Source organism: Mustelus asterias, chromosome 5 (genome assembly GCF_964213995.1).
Source record: "Mustelus asterias chromosome 5, sMusAst1.hap1.1, whole genome shotgun sequence".
NCBI classification, from domain to species: domain Eukaryota; kingdom Metazoa; phylum Chordata; class Chondrichthyes; order Carcharhiniformes; family Triakidae; genus Mustelus; species Mustelus asterias.
In genome coordinates, this window is record NC_135805.1 from 138030838 (window position 1) to 138045324 (window position 14487).

The 14487-nt window shown below is 42.6% G+C and overlaps 1 protein-coding gene across 1 annotated transcript in view; it reads right to left on the reverse strand.

Moving 5' to 3' along the window:
- The window catches only part of galnt2 (UDP-N-acetyl-alpha-D-galactosamine:polypeptide N-acetylgalactosaminyltransferase 2), a 113824-nt gene that overhangs the window by 60688 nt on the left and 38649 nt on the right, over positions 1-14487 (reverse strand). Inside the window, exons 3-4 of the mRNA XM_078213359.1 lie at positions 9202-9355; positions 5031-5129 (exon numbers count right to left, since the gene is read on the reverse strand). Of these exons, the coding sequence (XP_078069485.1) occupies positions 5031-5129; positions 9202-9355 (253 nt within the window). The remainder of the gene's footprint in view (positions 1-5030; positions 5130-9201; positions 9356-14487) is intronic.

Consider the following 14487-nt stretch of genomic DNA (forward strand, 5'->3'; position numbering starts at 1 on the left):
AAACCCAAGTGCTTTCTCATGTACATGCTTGCTCTCCTGCCAGCTGCCACAACCCTTTCATCCTTTGCCTCAGATTTTCACTCTAACTCCCATGGATGGATCTTTGGGGATGTTCTTTGGAGACATGACTACTCGCCCTTCGATGGGAGCCCCAAACAGAGGCAATAAAACCAATGCCACCTGTTCCGTAGGACAACCACTGAGCAGGCTATCAAGCATCTGAAGATGCAACTGCGGTGCATGCACGGTCAGATGGCTGCCTCCAATACCCTGCCACTAGGATCATCACAGAAGGAGGCCACTTGGACCATTGTGTTCTTGCTGGCACTCAGCAAGAACAATTCATCTAATCTCACTCACCTGCAATTTCCCCTTAGTCCTGCAGATCTCTGGGTGGCTGTCAATTTCATTTTGAAAGCTGCAATTGAATCTGCTTCCACAACAATTTCCGACAGTACATCAAGATCCTAACAACCCAGTGTCCAAAACTGTTTTTCCTCATATCACCCTTGCTTCTTTTATCAATCATCTTAAATCTGTGACTTCTGGTTCTCGATCCTTCTGCCAACGGAAAAATTTCTCTCCCATCAACTCTATCTAGAGTAGTCATAATTTTGAGCACCTCCCATAAATCTTCTTTTCTTTAAGAACAATAGCCTCAGTTTCTTCAATCTATCCATGTAACTGAGCTTCCTCATTCCTGGAACCAATCTTGTGAACCTTTCCTGTATGGTTTCCAAGACCTTCACATCCTTTGTAAATTGTAGTGCCTAGCAGAGGCTGAACCAGTGTTTTATACAGGTTTATCATGACTTTTCTGCTTTTGTATTCTATAGCCCTATTTATAAAGCCTAGGATCCCATACGTTTTCTTAATAAAGAACAAAAAACAATACAGCACAGGAACAGGCCCTTCGGCCCTCCAAGCCTGCGCCGATCATGATGCCTGCCTAACCAAAACTGTATGCACTTATGGAGTCCGTATCCTTTTATTACCACCCTATTCATGTATTCGTCTAGATGCCCCTTAAATGCCACGATCGTACCTGCTCCCACCACCTCTCCGGGCAGCATGTTCCAGTCATTCACCACCCTCTGTGTAAAAAACTTGCCTTGCACATCTCCTCTAAACTCTTCCCCACGCATCTTAAACCTATGTCCCCCGGTAATTGACTTTTCTACCCTAGGAAAGAGCATCTGACTATCCACTCTGTCCATGCCACTCATAATCTTGTAAACCTCTACCAGGTCGCCCCCTTAACCTCTGTCATCCCAGTGAGAACAAACCAAGTTTATCCAACTTCTTCTCCTCATAGCTAATACTCTACAGACCTGGCATAATCCTAGTAAACCTCTTCTGTACCTTCTCCAAAGCATCTACATCCTTCTGGGAGTGTGGCGACCAGATTTGTACACAATATTCCAAATGAAGCCAAACTAAGGTTCTGTACAGCTGCAGCATGACCTGCCAATTTTTATACTCAATGCCCTGACCGATGAAAGCAAGCATGTCGTATGCCACTTATTATGTTTCATTGTTGATGCACCATCAATCGCGCAAAGACTAGTTTGTATGCAAGAACAAATAGGCTTTTATTAGCAAAAGACTTGGAGCACACCCATGCCGATGAACTGGTCCAGACTGAGGCGGGGGGGGGAGGAGTCTCGGGTAGGGCTGGCAGGGATGTGTCCAGGCATGTCACATATACAGGTAATAAGCTAACAGTGGTTTACCACAACTGTGGTTTTCGATGTTCTCCGTAACTTGGCCCTCCAGACAGATGTGAGCCTTGAGGTCTGTGAGGCCTTGGAAAGAGACAGCTCTCCCAAAGAATCTACAAAGACATGATGAGCCAAGTGACCTCCTTCTGTCCACTATGATTCTATCATATCTAAGTATTTGTAGCAAGACCAGAGTTGAAAGATGGACTTAAACATTGAACACCAATAACCAATCAGCAAATGTCATGTTGCAACAGTGTCAAGTTCATTTTTATGTTTGCACATAGTAAATATTTTCCCCAAAACTAAGCATCTCAGTCAAATTCCTATGGTGCATGAAAGAAGCCTGAATGAAGATGGTTCACTGAGCGCAAGTTAGTCAATCTTTAGGACTGCTTACACGGAAACAAAGGCTTCTAAATGGGACCCCATCAGGATTGTAACATGGGTTCTGAGGCCAAAGGTTCATTAATCTTTTACCAGATATAGAAAAGGACCCAAAACCAGAAGTTGAAATGGACAATCCCTAGGATTATATTATTATCAGACCCCCCTACATAAAAACCATAAAATGGAAATTTAGAAGGCAAGAATGACGTGACGTCTGACACATCTGGAAACCCACAGCCTGCCCAAAAGGACCCAAAACCAAACCATAAAAGACCACAAAAGAGAGCTCCTGTTTTTCAAATATGGAGCGCACACTCTCTCCCAACCCTGAAAGCTTCGATGCAGGTTGGTAGCACCTAAACATTTAGGGTGACTCAAGAGTGTGCAGATGTACTGCCACTGCTTAAAATAATGCATTTTACCAGCCAGGACCAAGCATTAAATTCAGCTACACATCACCCCTGTTTGATTTGATTTATTACTGTCATATGTATTGGTATGCAGTGAAAAGTATTGTTTCTTGAGCGCTATGCAGACAAAGCTCGCTGACCTACACTGGCTCCTGGTTGGGGTGGCACCAGGGATCCGGGTTCAATTCCGGCCTCGGGTCACTGTCTGTGTGGAGTTTGCACGTTCTCCTCGTGTCTGCGTGGGTTCCCCCGGGTGCTCCGGTTTCCTCCCACTTTCCAAAGATACACGGCTTAGATGGATTGGCCATGCTAAATTGACAGGGTAAATATGTGGGGTTGTGGGAATAGGGCCTGGGGGGAGGGGGGGGGATTGTGGTCGGTACAGACTCAATGGGCTGAATGGCCTCCTTCTGTACTGTAGGGATTCTATGATTCAACATGTGTCAGATTTAAAATTCTCATCCATGTCTTTAAGTTCTTCCAAGTCCTCGCCCTTCCCTATCTCTGTAATCTCCTCCAGTCCTGCAACGAAGATCTCTGCGTTCCTCTAATTCTGGTGTCTTGTGATCTCTTGGTCACTGGATTAGAGGTTAGTGGGCAGCACATGCCCCAAATAACTAATAGTTTGAACTCTAGTTTTCTAACAAAAGGCATCCCAATTTCCTGTGTATCACCTTTGGCCACTGTGCCTTTAGCTACCTGATCCTAAGCTTCAAATTCATTCCTGAAACCTCTCTGCCATTCGATCTTATTCTCCTCCTTTAAGACAATCCTTAACACTTTATTTGCCTAAGCTTTCGGTCAGCTGTCAGAAAGTTAACAGTCACTTAGACAAACACAGATGAATTAAGGAAAACAAGCAAGGATTTGTTAAAGGCAAATCATGTTTAACAAATTTAATTTGAGTTTTTCGATGGGGTAAGTGTGGTTTAATGTGGGTGATGCGGTTGATGTGTGTACATGGCCTTCAAAAAGGTGTTTGATTAGTGCCATTAACAGTTATCAGCAAAACTGAAGCTCATGGTATAAAGGGGAACAGTAGCAGCATGGATATGACAAGCTTAATGACAGGAAACAGAGCAGTATTAAACAGTCAATTTTTGGAGTGGAGGATGGTATTAAGACCACTGCTTTACCTTATATTAATGACCTAGACTTAGAGGAGCAGGGCACAATTTCAAAAACATAGGCAGGTTAGTGGAATGAGCGGACATGTGGCAGATGAAATTTAATGGAGAGAAGTGTTAGAATCATAGAATCCCTAATGTGCAGGAGGCGGCCATTCGACCGATCGAGCCTGCACTGAAACAATCCCACCCAGCCCGTATCCCCATAACCCCTGCAAATCCCCCTAACCTACACATCTTGGGACACTAAGGGGCAATTTAGCATGGCCAATCAATCTAACCCGCACATCTTTGGACTGTGGGGGGAAATCAGAGCACCCGGAGGAAACCTACGCAGACACGGGGACGGTGTGCAAACTCCACGCAGACACGGGGAGAGTGTGCAAACTCCACACAGACAGTGACCCAAGCCAGGAATCGAACCCGGGTCCCTGACGCTGAGGCAGCAGTGTTAGCCACTGTGCCACCCTACCTCTGCATCCCACTCAGGTGTTCCCCCTCACCACCACTACTCCGAAGGAATACTTGTTTTTTTACCCTACAGCCCACTCCCAAGCTTTCAATCAATTCCCACAGTTTTGAGTTCAACTAACTAACTTTTGTTACTATTAGACCGAGGTAGGTAGACCGGCAGACCGAGGTAGATGGGGCAGGAATCCTGGTATGTATAAATAGAACCATAGTGTACAAAAGCAAGGAAGTGATGGTGAATGTTTATAAAACAATGGTTCTGCCTCAACTGTCTAAATCTGGCACCACATTTTAGGGAGAATGTAAAGGCATTGGAGGGGATTCAGAAAAGATTTACAAAGATGGTTCCAGGGACAGACAGACAAAGCTGGTTTTGTTCTTCTCAAAGAGAAGATAGAGGGATTCAAAATCATGAGGGGTGTGGACAGAGTAGATAGGGAGAAACTGTTCCCATTGGCTAACAGGTTGAGTACCAGAGGATGCCAATTTAAGATAATGGCAAAAGAACCAGAGGCAACATGAGGAAAAATGCTTATAGGCAGTGGTAGGGTTAGGATCTGGGATGCAGTGACTGAGAGTAGTGGAGGCAGATTCAATCATAGCTTTCAAAAAGGACTTTGATACTTATCCGAAGAGAAAATATTTGTAGGGTTAAGACAAAAGCCAGGTGAGCGGGATTGCTTTTGTAGAGAGTTAGCATGGACACAACGTGCTGAATGGCCTCCCACTGTGTTGTAAACATTCTATGATTCAACAACATCTCCTTACATGGTCTAGTGTCAAATTCTGTCTAATAATACTGCTGTGAAGTGCCTTGGAAAGATTACTACTTTAAGGATGCTATAGAAAAGCAAGTTGTCTCTGTTAGAAGTACAACGTAATTGAGTGTGAATTTTTCCAACTGTTTTTACCTGACGACAGTACGAAGTAATGCTGATCTCGCTTCATTGTGAAAGGTGATGACTACGCTGGTTGCTATTAAGTCAGTGTTCCACTGCTTCCGCCGGCACCTGTCAGGAAGAACACAGCAAATTTAGCACATGGCACATCTCCTTGGAAGTTCCATTGTCTAATTAATAATGCTTTAAAAAAATTTGCTCTGAAGCATTGCAAAGAAACAAGAATTATCAATTAATTCAGCGACAATGGAAGGAGTCCAAGCCGGGGGCGGCACGGTAGCACAGTGGTTAGCACTGCTGCTTCACAGCTCCAGGGTCCCGGGTTCGATTCCCGGCTCGGGTCACTGTCTGTGTGGAGTTTGCACATTCTCCTCGTGTCTGCGTGGGTTTCCTCCGGGTGCTCCGGTTTCCTCCCACAGTCCAAAGATGTGCGGGTTAGGTTGATTGGCCATGTTAAATTGCCCCTTAGTGTCCTGGGATGCGTAGGTTAGAGGGATTAGCGGGTAAAATATGTAGGGGTAGGGCCTGGGTGGGATTGTGGTCGGTGCAGACTCGATGGGCCAAATGGCCTCCTTCTGCACTGTAGGGTTTCTATGACTTTCTAAGCCAGGTTGGCGTGCATCTTGGAATTGGAGTGATAGGCTCATGATGAAAGAGAAATTTCTTTCTTCATTCCACGGGCTTTTAAAAAAAACTTAAATCAGAGTGGAAGATCATGATCATCAATCTACTAACAATGTGAGATTATGTACCGAAATCAGTTCAAATACAGTTGCTCTGGCACAATGTCTTATTTGAAATGTTTATGCATTTATTTTATAAACTTGCCCATCATTTTCTAGTTGTGATCAAATGTCAAATCCACTGTTAGCTGACAGGTGAAGGAAACTAGTGGAAGATTTTCTTTTAAGGAAAAGGGTGATGACAGCCCATTTGAAAGGGAGCAATGAAGTACCCGAGGAGAGGAAACCATTTATAACAGCAGCTGGCACAGATGACATGAATGGAAATTGGGTGGTCAATCATTTAGTGGAAATGCTGGTGAGGTTGCAGGGGGTGGGTGTCATGTACAAGGTGAGCCTGAAAAGGGAGCAAGAGGATAAAAAAAAGAAACTGAAGAGGGAAATGCAAATTTGGCAGTAAATATTCTGACTGATTGTTGTAAAGAAATTGTGTGATCTTCAAAGGAAAATGCAGTATACTAATGTCTCTCGGGGTCTTCAGTCTTCCATTTGTCTAACCTCTATTGTTAGGGAGAGATAGGGACTTTGTGAGAAAACAAAAGGCACCAGAAACTGTTGTTAAGGACATGTTAATTTGTTTCTTCCTGGGATCTGAACATCACTGGCAAGGCCAGCATTTATTGGTCATCACTAACTATTCTTGATAAGGTAGTGAGCGGTCTTCTTGAACCACTGCAATTCATGTGGTGTACAGTGCTTCAGGAAGGGAGTTCCAGGTTTTTGACCCAGCAACAGTAAAGGATAGCAATTAGTTCTAAATCAGGATGGTATGCAACTTGGAGGTGGTGGTGCTTCCACACATCTGCTGTCCTTGTGCTTCTAGGTGGTAGAGGTTGCAGGTTTGGGAGGTGCTGTTGAGAAGGTTTGGCAAGTTGCTGCAGTGCATCCTATCAATGGTACACACTGTTACCAAAGTGCAGTCGTGGTGGAGGGAGTGAACGTTTAAGGTGGTGAAATGGGGTATCAATCAAGCAAGCTGATTTGACCTGGATGGTGTTGAGCTTCTTGAATGTTGTTGGAATTGCACCCATTATGGTACACCATCCATCACACTCCTGACTTGCGCATTGTAGACAGTGGGCCTGCTTTCGGGAGTCAGATGAGTTACTCGCTGAAGAATTCCCAGACCCTGACCTGCTCTTGTAGCCACAGTATTTATATGGCTGGTCCAGTTAAGCATCTAATCAATGGTACCCCGTCAGGATGTTGGTGATGGGAGATTCTGCAATGATAATGTCAATGAATTGCAAGAGGAGATGGTTAGATGCTCTCTTGTTGGAGATTGTTACTTCCTGTGAGGTTGGATTATTACTTTCTACTTATTAGTCCAAGCTGATATGTTGGTCAGGTTTTGCTGCATGCGGGCATGGTTCAATTTAGTATCTGAGGAGTCATGCATGGTACTGAACATTGTGTGATTACTTTTGGAGCAGATGAAGATGGATGGGTCTAGAACACTACCTGAGGAACTCCGATAGCAATGTCATTGAATTGAGATGGCCTCCAACCAGCACAACAGTCTTCCTTCCTGCTGGGTACGACTCCAATCAATTTTCCCCTTGAATCCCATAAACTTCAATTTTGCTAGCACTCATTGATGCAACTTTCAGTCAGCTGCTAACTTGAGGTTATGAGCAATGACTTTCACCTCACCTTCTGGAGCTTAACTCTTTTGTCCATATTTATACCAAGGTTGTAATGTGATCTGGAGGTGAGTGGCCTGGCGAAACCCAAACTGAGCACTGGTCTCAAACTTAATGTCAGTGAGCTGATTGTTACTAAGTGCCAGTTGTATCAATAACACTCTTCATCACCTTACTGATTGAAGGTAGGCTGATGGGATGGCAATTGGTTACATTTGTCTTGCATGGTAGCACAGTAGTACAGAGGTTAGCACTGCAGCCTCACAGCGCCAGGGACCCAGGTCTGTTTCCCAGCTTGGGTCACTTGTCTGTGCGGAGTCTGCACGTTCACCCTGTGCCCACATGGATTTCCTCTGGGTGCTCCGGTTTCCTCCCACAGTCCGAAAGATGTGCTGGTTCGGTTGTTGGCCGTGCTAAATTCTCTCTCCGTGTACCCGAACAGGCGCCGGAGTGTGGCGACTAGGGGATTTTTACAGTAACTTCATTGCAGTGTTAATGTAAGCCTAGCTGTGACACTAATAAATAAACTTTAAATAAAAACTGCCATTTGTACGCACTGATCGATTCAATTTTTAGACGGTGTAAATGCGGTTATTGTACTAGGATCTCTTGATAATCATTTTGTTTTTTAGATTATTTTACGTGTAATGTGGTATGAGTCAGCTTTCACAGGCAGCAGAAGAATGTGGTGGGCATCCTATGCGTTAAGAATATTGCCGAATCAAAAAGTTAATTGTTGGATCTGGGCTGCAAAAGAAGTATAAGTGTAAATGCCGACTGACAGGGACACTATCTGTAATGGAAACAGAAGTGTAGTGACAGATTGTAAGGAAAGTCTCACTGGGTGAGTGGGCGGGGAAGGACAGATGGTGATGGAGCCAGAACTGCCACAGCAGAAGAATTTCACACCTGAATTTTTGGAAAATTTTGCCTGTTAAAAAATTAGCCTTCTGGCTCTGAAATTTTGTATATTCATTGTATCGTTGAAAGTAAGAAAATAATAGTGCCTTTCATGAGCTCAGGACACCTCAAAGTACTATACTATACTTTGGGGCGGCACGGTAGCACAGTGGTTAGCACTGCTGCTTCACAGCTCCAGGGACCTGGGTTCGATTCCCGGCTTGGGTCACTGTCTGTGTGGAGTTTGCACATTCTCCTCGTGTCTGTGTGGGTTTCCTCCGGGTGCTCCGGTTTCCTCCCACACTCCAAAGATGTGCGGGTTAGGTTGATTGGCCATTCTAAATTGCCCTTAGTGTCCAGAGATGCGTAGGTTAGAGGGATTAGTGGGTAAATATGTAGGGATATGGGGCTAGGGCCTGGGTGGGATTGTGGTCGGTGCAGACTCGATGGGCCCAATGGCCTCTTTCTGTATGTAGGGTTTCTATGATTTCTATTCTATGATATACAGCTAATTATGTTTTTATGAAGTACAGTCACTGTTGGAGTGTAGGGGATATGGCAACTAATCTGCACACAGCAAGATTCCACCATCAGCAATGTGATAATGATCAAATAGTCTATTTAATTATTTGACAGGCCAGAACTCCACATTCTTTTTCCTATCTACCTGAGAGGGCACATGGCGCCTCAGTTTAAAGCTTCTTCTGAAAGACAACATCTCCGACAGTGGCGCATTCCCTTAGTTATTATACTGCAGTGTCAGCCTAGCCTGTTGCTCAAGTTTCTAAAGTGGAGCTGGAACTCACAACCAGTTAGGAGTGATGTCACTGAGCTACCACTGACACCCCATCTCTGGACAGTTCTATAAAAGGGGGACTGTCAGACCTTTCTACTTACTGGTCATGCCTGGTGTCTGGAATATTTCTATCCATCCGCAGTTTGTCACTTTCCAGCTGATTAAACTTATTCCGTGCATATGGATCCTGTCCCGTCTTTACTAATGTGGCCTCAATGTAAGCTTCCTGATCAAAGTCTTGCCACTTCACTTTCCCTGTAGGTCAAACAAAAGTGTACAATTAAAAATAAAGTAATGTGCTCTTAATCCTTTGAGAGAGAGAGAGGTGCAGCACAAGAATAATATCCTCATCCATTAAAAGATAATTTGGTTAGTTTAATTAAATGTCAAAAACTCAAATTGATACTAACTCACTTGAAAAACTGAAGGACACGATACGACGAGATCCTTGCCTACAGATGTTAAGTATTTTTTGCAGTATGCAAATTACATTTTTTGAAGCTTCAGTTTCTCTTCTAAGCAGTCTCACAATGCCAGGTTAAAGTCCTGATGTGGAGATGCCGGCGTTGGACTGGGGTGAACACAGTAAGAAGTCTCACAACACCAGGTTAAAGTCCAACAGGTTTATTTGGTAGCAAATACCATAAGCTTTCAGAGCACTGCTCCTTCGTCAGATGGCATTTCCACTCCATCTGACGAAGGAGCAGTGCTCCGAAAGCTTATGGTATTTGCTACCAAATAAACCTGTTGGACTTTAACCTGGTGTTGTGAGGTTAAAGTCCAACAGGTTTATTTGGTATCACGCGCTTTTGGAGCGCTGCTCCTCCATCAGGCAAGTGAACTCTGAAAGCTCGTGATGCCAAATAAACCTGTTGGACTTTTAACTTGGTGTTGAGACTTCTTACTGTGCCCACCCAAGTCCAACGCCAGAATCGCCACATCATCTCTTATAAGCCTTAAATTAACATTTCTGAGGTGGTAAATTGCAGGAGGATCCCTTTTGGGCTCAAGGTTCAGAGGCATCATGAATGAAAATATGTCACTTAAGCTCATAAAACTAAACAAGACTATGTAAAAGTAGAAATGTGGCTGTGCCAAAATGTAACACTGAGTATGTCTTGTCTGGCACTTCAAAGATGTAGACTACTTCAAATAATCCAACAGCAATCTTTGGGATTGATCCCACACCTAGTTTTATAAGTACTAGGTATCAGTATAAAAGATTAGTATATGTTGTGTCCTACATCAGATAATCTTACGGTGTATTTATACATACTGCAGTTAACAGCTGAAAATCAATTTAGGCTATTATTCATGGTTCAGAGCGCTGAAACATGCAGCGGAGGGTACTTCTTTGGGCTTTAATCTTTTTGTTCATTTGTTGGTTAAACAGTCATTTGAAGAGTAGACTGCATTTTTTATTGTTAAGTGCTTTACTTCCTGGGTTACCAAATGGTGTTTGTGCTTGCTAAATAAACAGATATATGACGTACATATGTATACAATTTGCCTGAAGTGAGTGCATGTGGTTCAAACAGTGTCGCTGTAGCCATGTTTGTGGCTAGTCAGCAATTTCCACTGGATAACCGATATATCCTTCGCTCCCATATCATGGAATACACAGCATAAAAGAAGGCCATTTGGCCCATTCTGACTGTGCCAGAAAGTAAGAACTATTCAATGAGGCCCACTAACTGCTCTTTCCTCATAGCCCTGCAAATATTTTCTTTTCAGCTATTCACCAATTTCCTATTTTAAAATCATTCTTGAATATGCTTTCACCAACTTTTCAGGCAGTGCATTCCAGTTCATAACATCTGAGTTTTAAAAAATTTTGTCGCCCTTCTTTTAGTTAAGAATTACCTTAAACCTCAGTCAACTCTCCTTCCAAGGGAAATATTTTATTCCGATGTACCTTCTTGCATCTTGGTATCACATAATTACTCTCCAGTCCCCAGCACAATTTGTATATTTATATTTATTTTATGCCCTAAGCATCTCATGTTTGAAAACTTCCCACTACTGGTCTGCATCCCACTCAGTGTTTTCCCCTCAACACCACTACTCTCTGAGCGATACTTGTTTTTTACCCTTCAGCCCACTCCCACGGTTTCAATCAATTCCCCCAGTTTTGAGTTCAACAGTAGCAACTTTTGTTGCTATTGATCCCACGCTGGTGAAAGTTATTTTAACCATAAATGACAACATGATTTAATGATTTAATAACATTTTCATAGGATATGTTGTGTTTCCTGTCCTGGATTATGCTACTATAACAGTCTTTAACAGATTCTACTTTTAACCTTCAAGCACTAAATACTAAAATACTAAGTTAATCATTTTTAAAATGCATGCCTTAATGAATGGTTAAAACCTACCATTTCATTGGATTTAAAAGCCTAAGTTAACCTTCAGCAGCCGGTCACTCATTGTCAAAAAAAATCAAAATACTGCCTCTGAGAAGAAAATTAAAAGCTTTCTATAAATCACCCATGCCAATAATTTGAATTCCATACCTGCCATCACATTACTGAATTAAATAAGCAGCATCGTTCTCACTATTGTTATGTATTTTAAACTGCACTAATTTCCCCATAAACTGAAAGATGTTTTGACTTGTTTCCTTCTTTATAAGTGGTAGTGGATTCTCTCAACTCCTTGGTTTTTGTGTGAACCAAGTAATTCAACAACTTCTCTCGAATGAATATATATGCTGCTATTACCTTTGTGGTTGTACATTGCTGAAGAAAGAGGCATGCTGTTGAAGCTTTTTGTCTTGCACTCATCAGGACAAATGTATGAATGCCAAATATCAAAGGAAGCAACAATTTATACTGCATGGGAAGAGAGTGCTGATTTGTTGGCAAGTCAACTCTAATCGATCAACGCCTGGCCATGGAGCATGCACCTAGAAACTACCGTGCCCCCAGTTGTGTTGACCCAAAGTTCATGAAGCAAGCATCACCACAGTTGCAAAAACAGAACTATTTCCTAGTTTTACCTTCCTCCCCTACCCATACCTGTCGCTCCTGCTGCCCATAAGAACAGCACACTTGGAAAGGTGTTATTGGGAGGCAGCACAGTGGCACAGTGGTTAGCACTGCTGCCTCACAGCACCAGGGACCCAGGTTCAATTTCCAGCTTGGGTCACTGTCTGTGTGGAGTTTGCACATTCTCCCCGTGTCTGCATGGGTTTCCTCCGGGTGCTCCGGTTTCTCCCACAGTCCAAAAGATGTGCTGGTTAGGTGCATTGGCCATGCCAAATTCTCCCTCAGGGTACCCAAACAGGCGCTAGAGTGTGGTGATGAGGGGATTTTCACAGTAACTTCATTGCAGTGTTAATGTAAGCCTACCTGTGACACTAATAAATAAAATTTCCTCAAGATGGAAAAAGGAATGTGCAGATAACGCAAACCTAACATCAATAAACATCTCTTTTCTTTTTAAAATGAAAGGTAACAAAAATGGATAGCTCCCAAAAGAGACACTGGCCTGTGTGATTAACTCCATTCGTTTTCATGCAGGAAGCATGCAAATTTCAAACATTTACGTGCTTCTAGGATGAGTCAACATGCATGAACCCAGGAGAGACAAGTGTGTCAATACTATGCTATTAACATATTTTACGTTTAATGGGGGGGGGGGGAGATTCTGTATTTTTCTGCAAGAAAGTGGGTTTGTCTGGAAGAATACAGCAGATGCTGAGAAAGCAGGATAATAACTGATTGTAGATAGAATGTGTTACTTTGTAGAAGACTTAATGCAATTTTGTTTACCAAGTTCTCAGACTAGGTTGACCAAGTCATGTGATATTAGGTTAATGGGAGGAACAAGGTCTGTAGCAAGGTTTCTCTTCTGGTTTTAGTTTCAGTTTTAGTGTTCAGTTCTGGCTGGGAATTGCTTGAAGTCAGAAGTTTGCTGCAAGCTGCTGAAACTCATTCCCTCCCTCTGAAAGCTTCAAGACTGTTAACCCAAGTTAAAACAAGTATGCCTGGATTTGCTAACTATTTTGAAAGTGGGGTTTAAGTCTATAAGAGAAATATTGCTTAACTGGAACTGAATAGCAGTAAGTTAGAAGTTAAGAGTTGTTTCTTCTCATGCTTAAAGTTTGTACAAAGGTTAAGAGTTAACCTGTTTCATTTTGTTAGAGTTACAATTTAAACTGTGTTACGAATAAAGCATGTTTAGAGAAAAAAAATCTCAAATTTGTCAGTGGAATCACTCCCGAGGTGGAGCATCCTTTTCTTACATTTATACCAAAATGGTCTGGATTCATAATATACATAGGGCTTTCTGATCTGGAACCCTAACAAAAATCGGGGCTCTTTCTGGGATTAAAAATTATAATTACTTGTTTGTTTTAGGATTATTGAACTCAAAGACAGTGGGTGTTGAGGAACTGGTGTTTTGTTTTTCAGGTGTTGCATTAGGTTAATTTAAATAGGGAGTGCCTTGTGGAAAAAATGGCTTTTTCAGTGGCTCAAGATTGCCTGGGTCACTCGGAGTGGTTTACAAAAGGTGGATAAGTAGCACTTCTGGATTTGGTGAACAAGAGTTGTTTCTTTTTGTGTTTAAAGATTGTTGAATGATTAACAGTTAAACTGTTTTGTTTTGTTAGAGTTATACTTAAACTGTGTTATGAATAAAGATAATTTTGATAAAAATATCCCTAATTTGTCAGTGGAATCACTCCTAAGGCGAAGCACCCTTTCTTTACATTTATGCCAAAATAGAAAAATTGTTGGGGTTTAGTCTGGCTTCATAATATACATATGGGTTTCTGATCTAACAGCGTAACACTAGCACAAATTCAAGCTGGCCTGTGCTAGTTAAAGCCAGCCAGCATCTCTTAATGGAGAATAAAAACAGAAAATGCTGGAAAAACTCAGTAGGTCTGCCAACATCTGTGCAGCGAGAAATAGAGTTAACGTTTTGAGAACATATGACTCCAGCATTTTTTTGGTATTGCATCCAGGCCCTTGGGGCTACATTCTGGCCTTTGCATAGATGTTTGGAGGGCCTCCTGGTCCCCTGTGGTTAGACAGTCTCTCCTCCTATTCCTCCTTCACCTTAGTTTCTAGGATTCTGGCGGAGAACCTTGGAATTTTTATTTCATTTTATTTCAGATTTCCAGCATTTGCAGTACTTTGCTTTTATTTTAGTGTTTCACCTTAAAGGGATGATTAGTTTGGACTGGATCAGGTGCTGGTAGTCATTCCAGAAGTCTGCGTGATCTTGGAATGACATAAGGATGGCACAGCAGGGCAGAGTACAGGTTTAGAACATACAATCCCTACAGTGCAGAAAGAGGCCATCCAGCCCATTTAATCTGCGCAGATTCTCCTAAAGGGGAACCCACCCAGACCCTGCCCTCCACCCTATCCCCT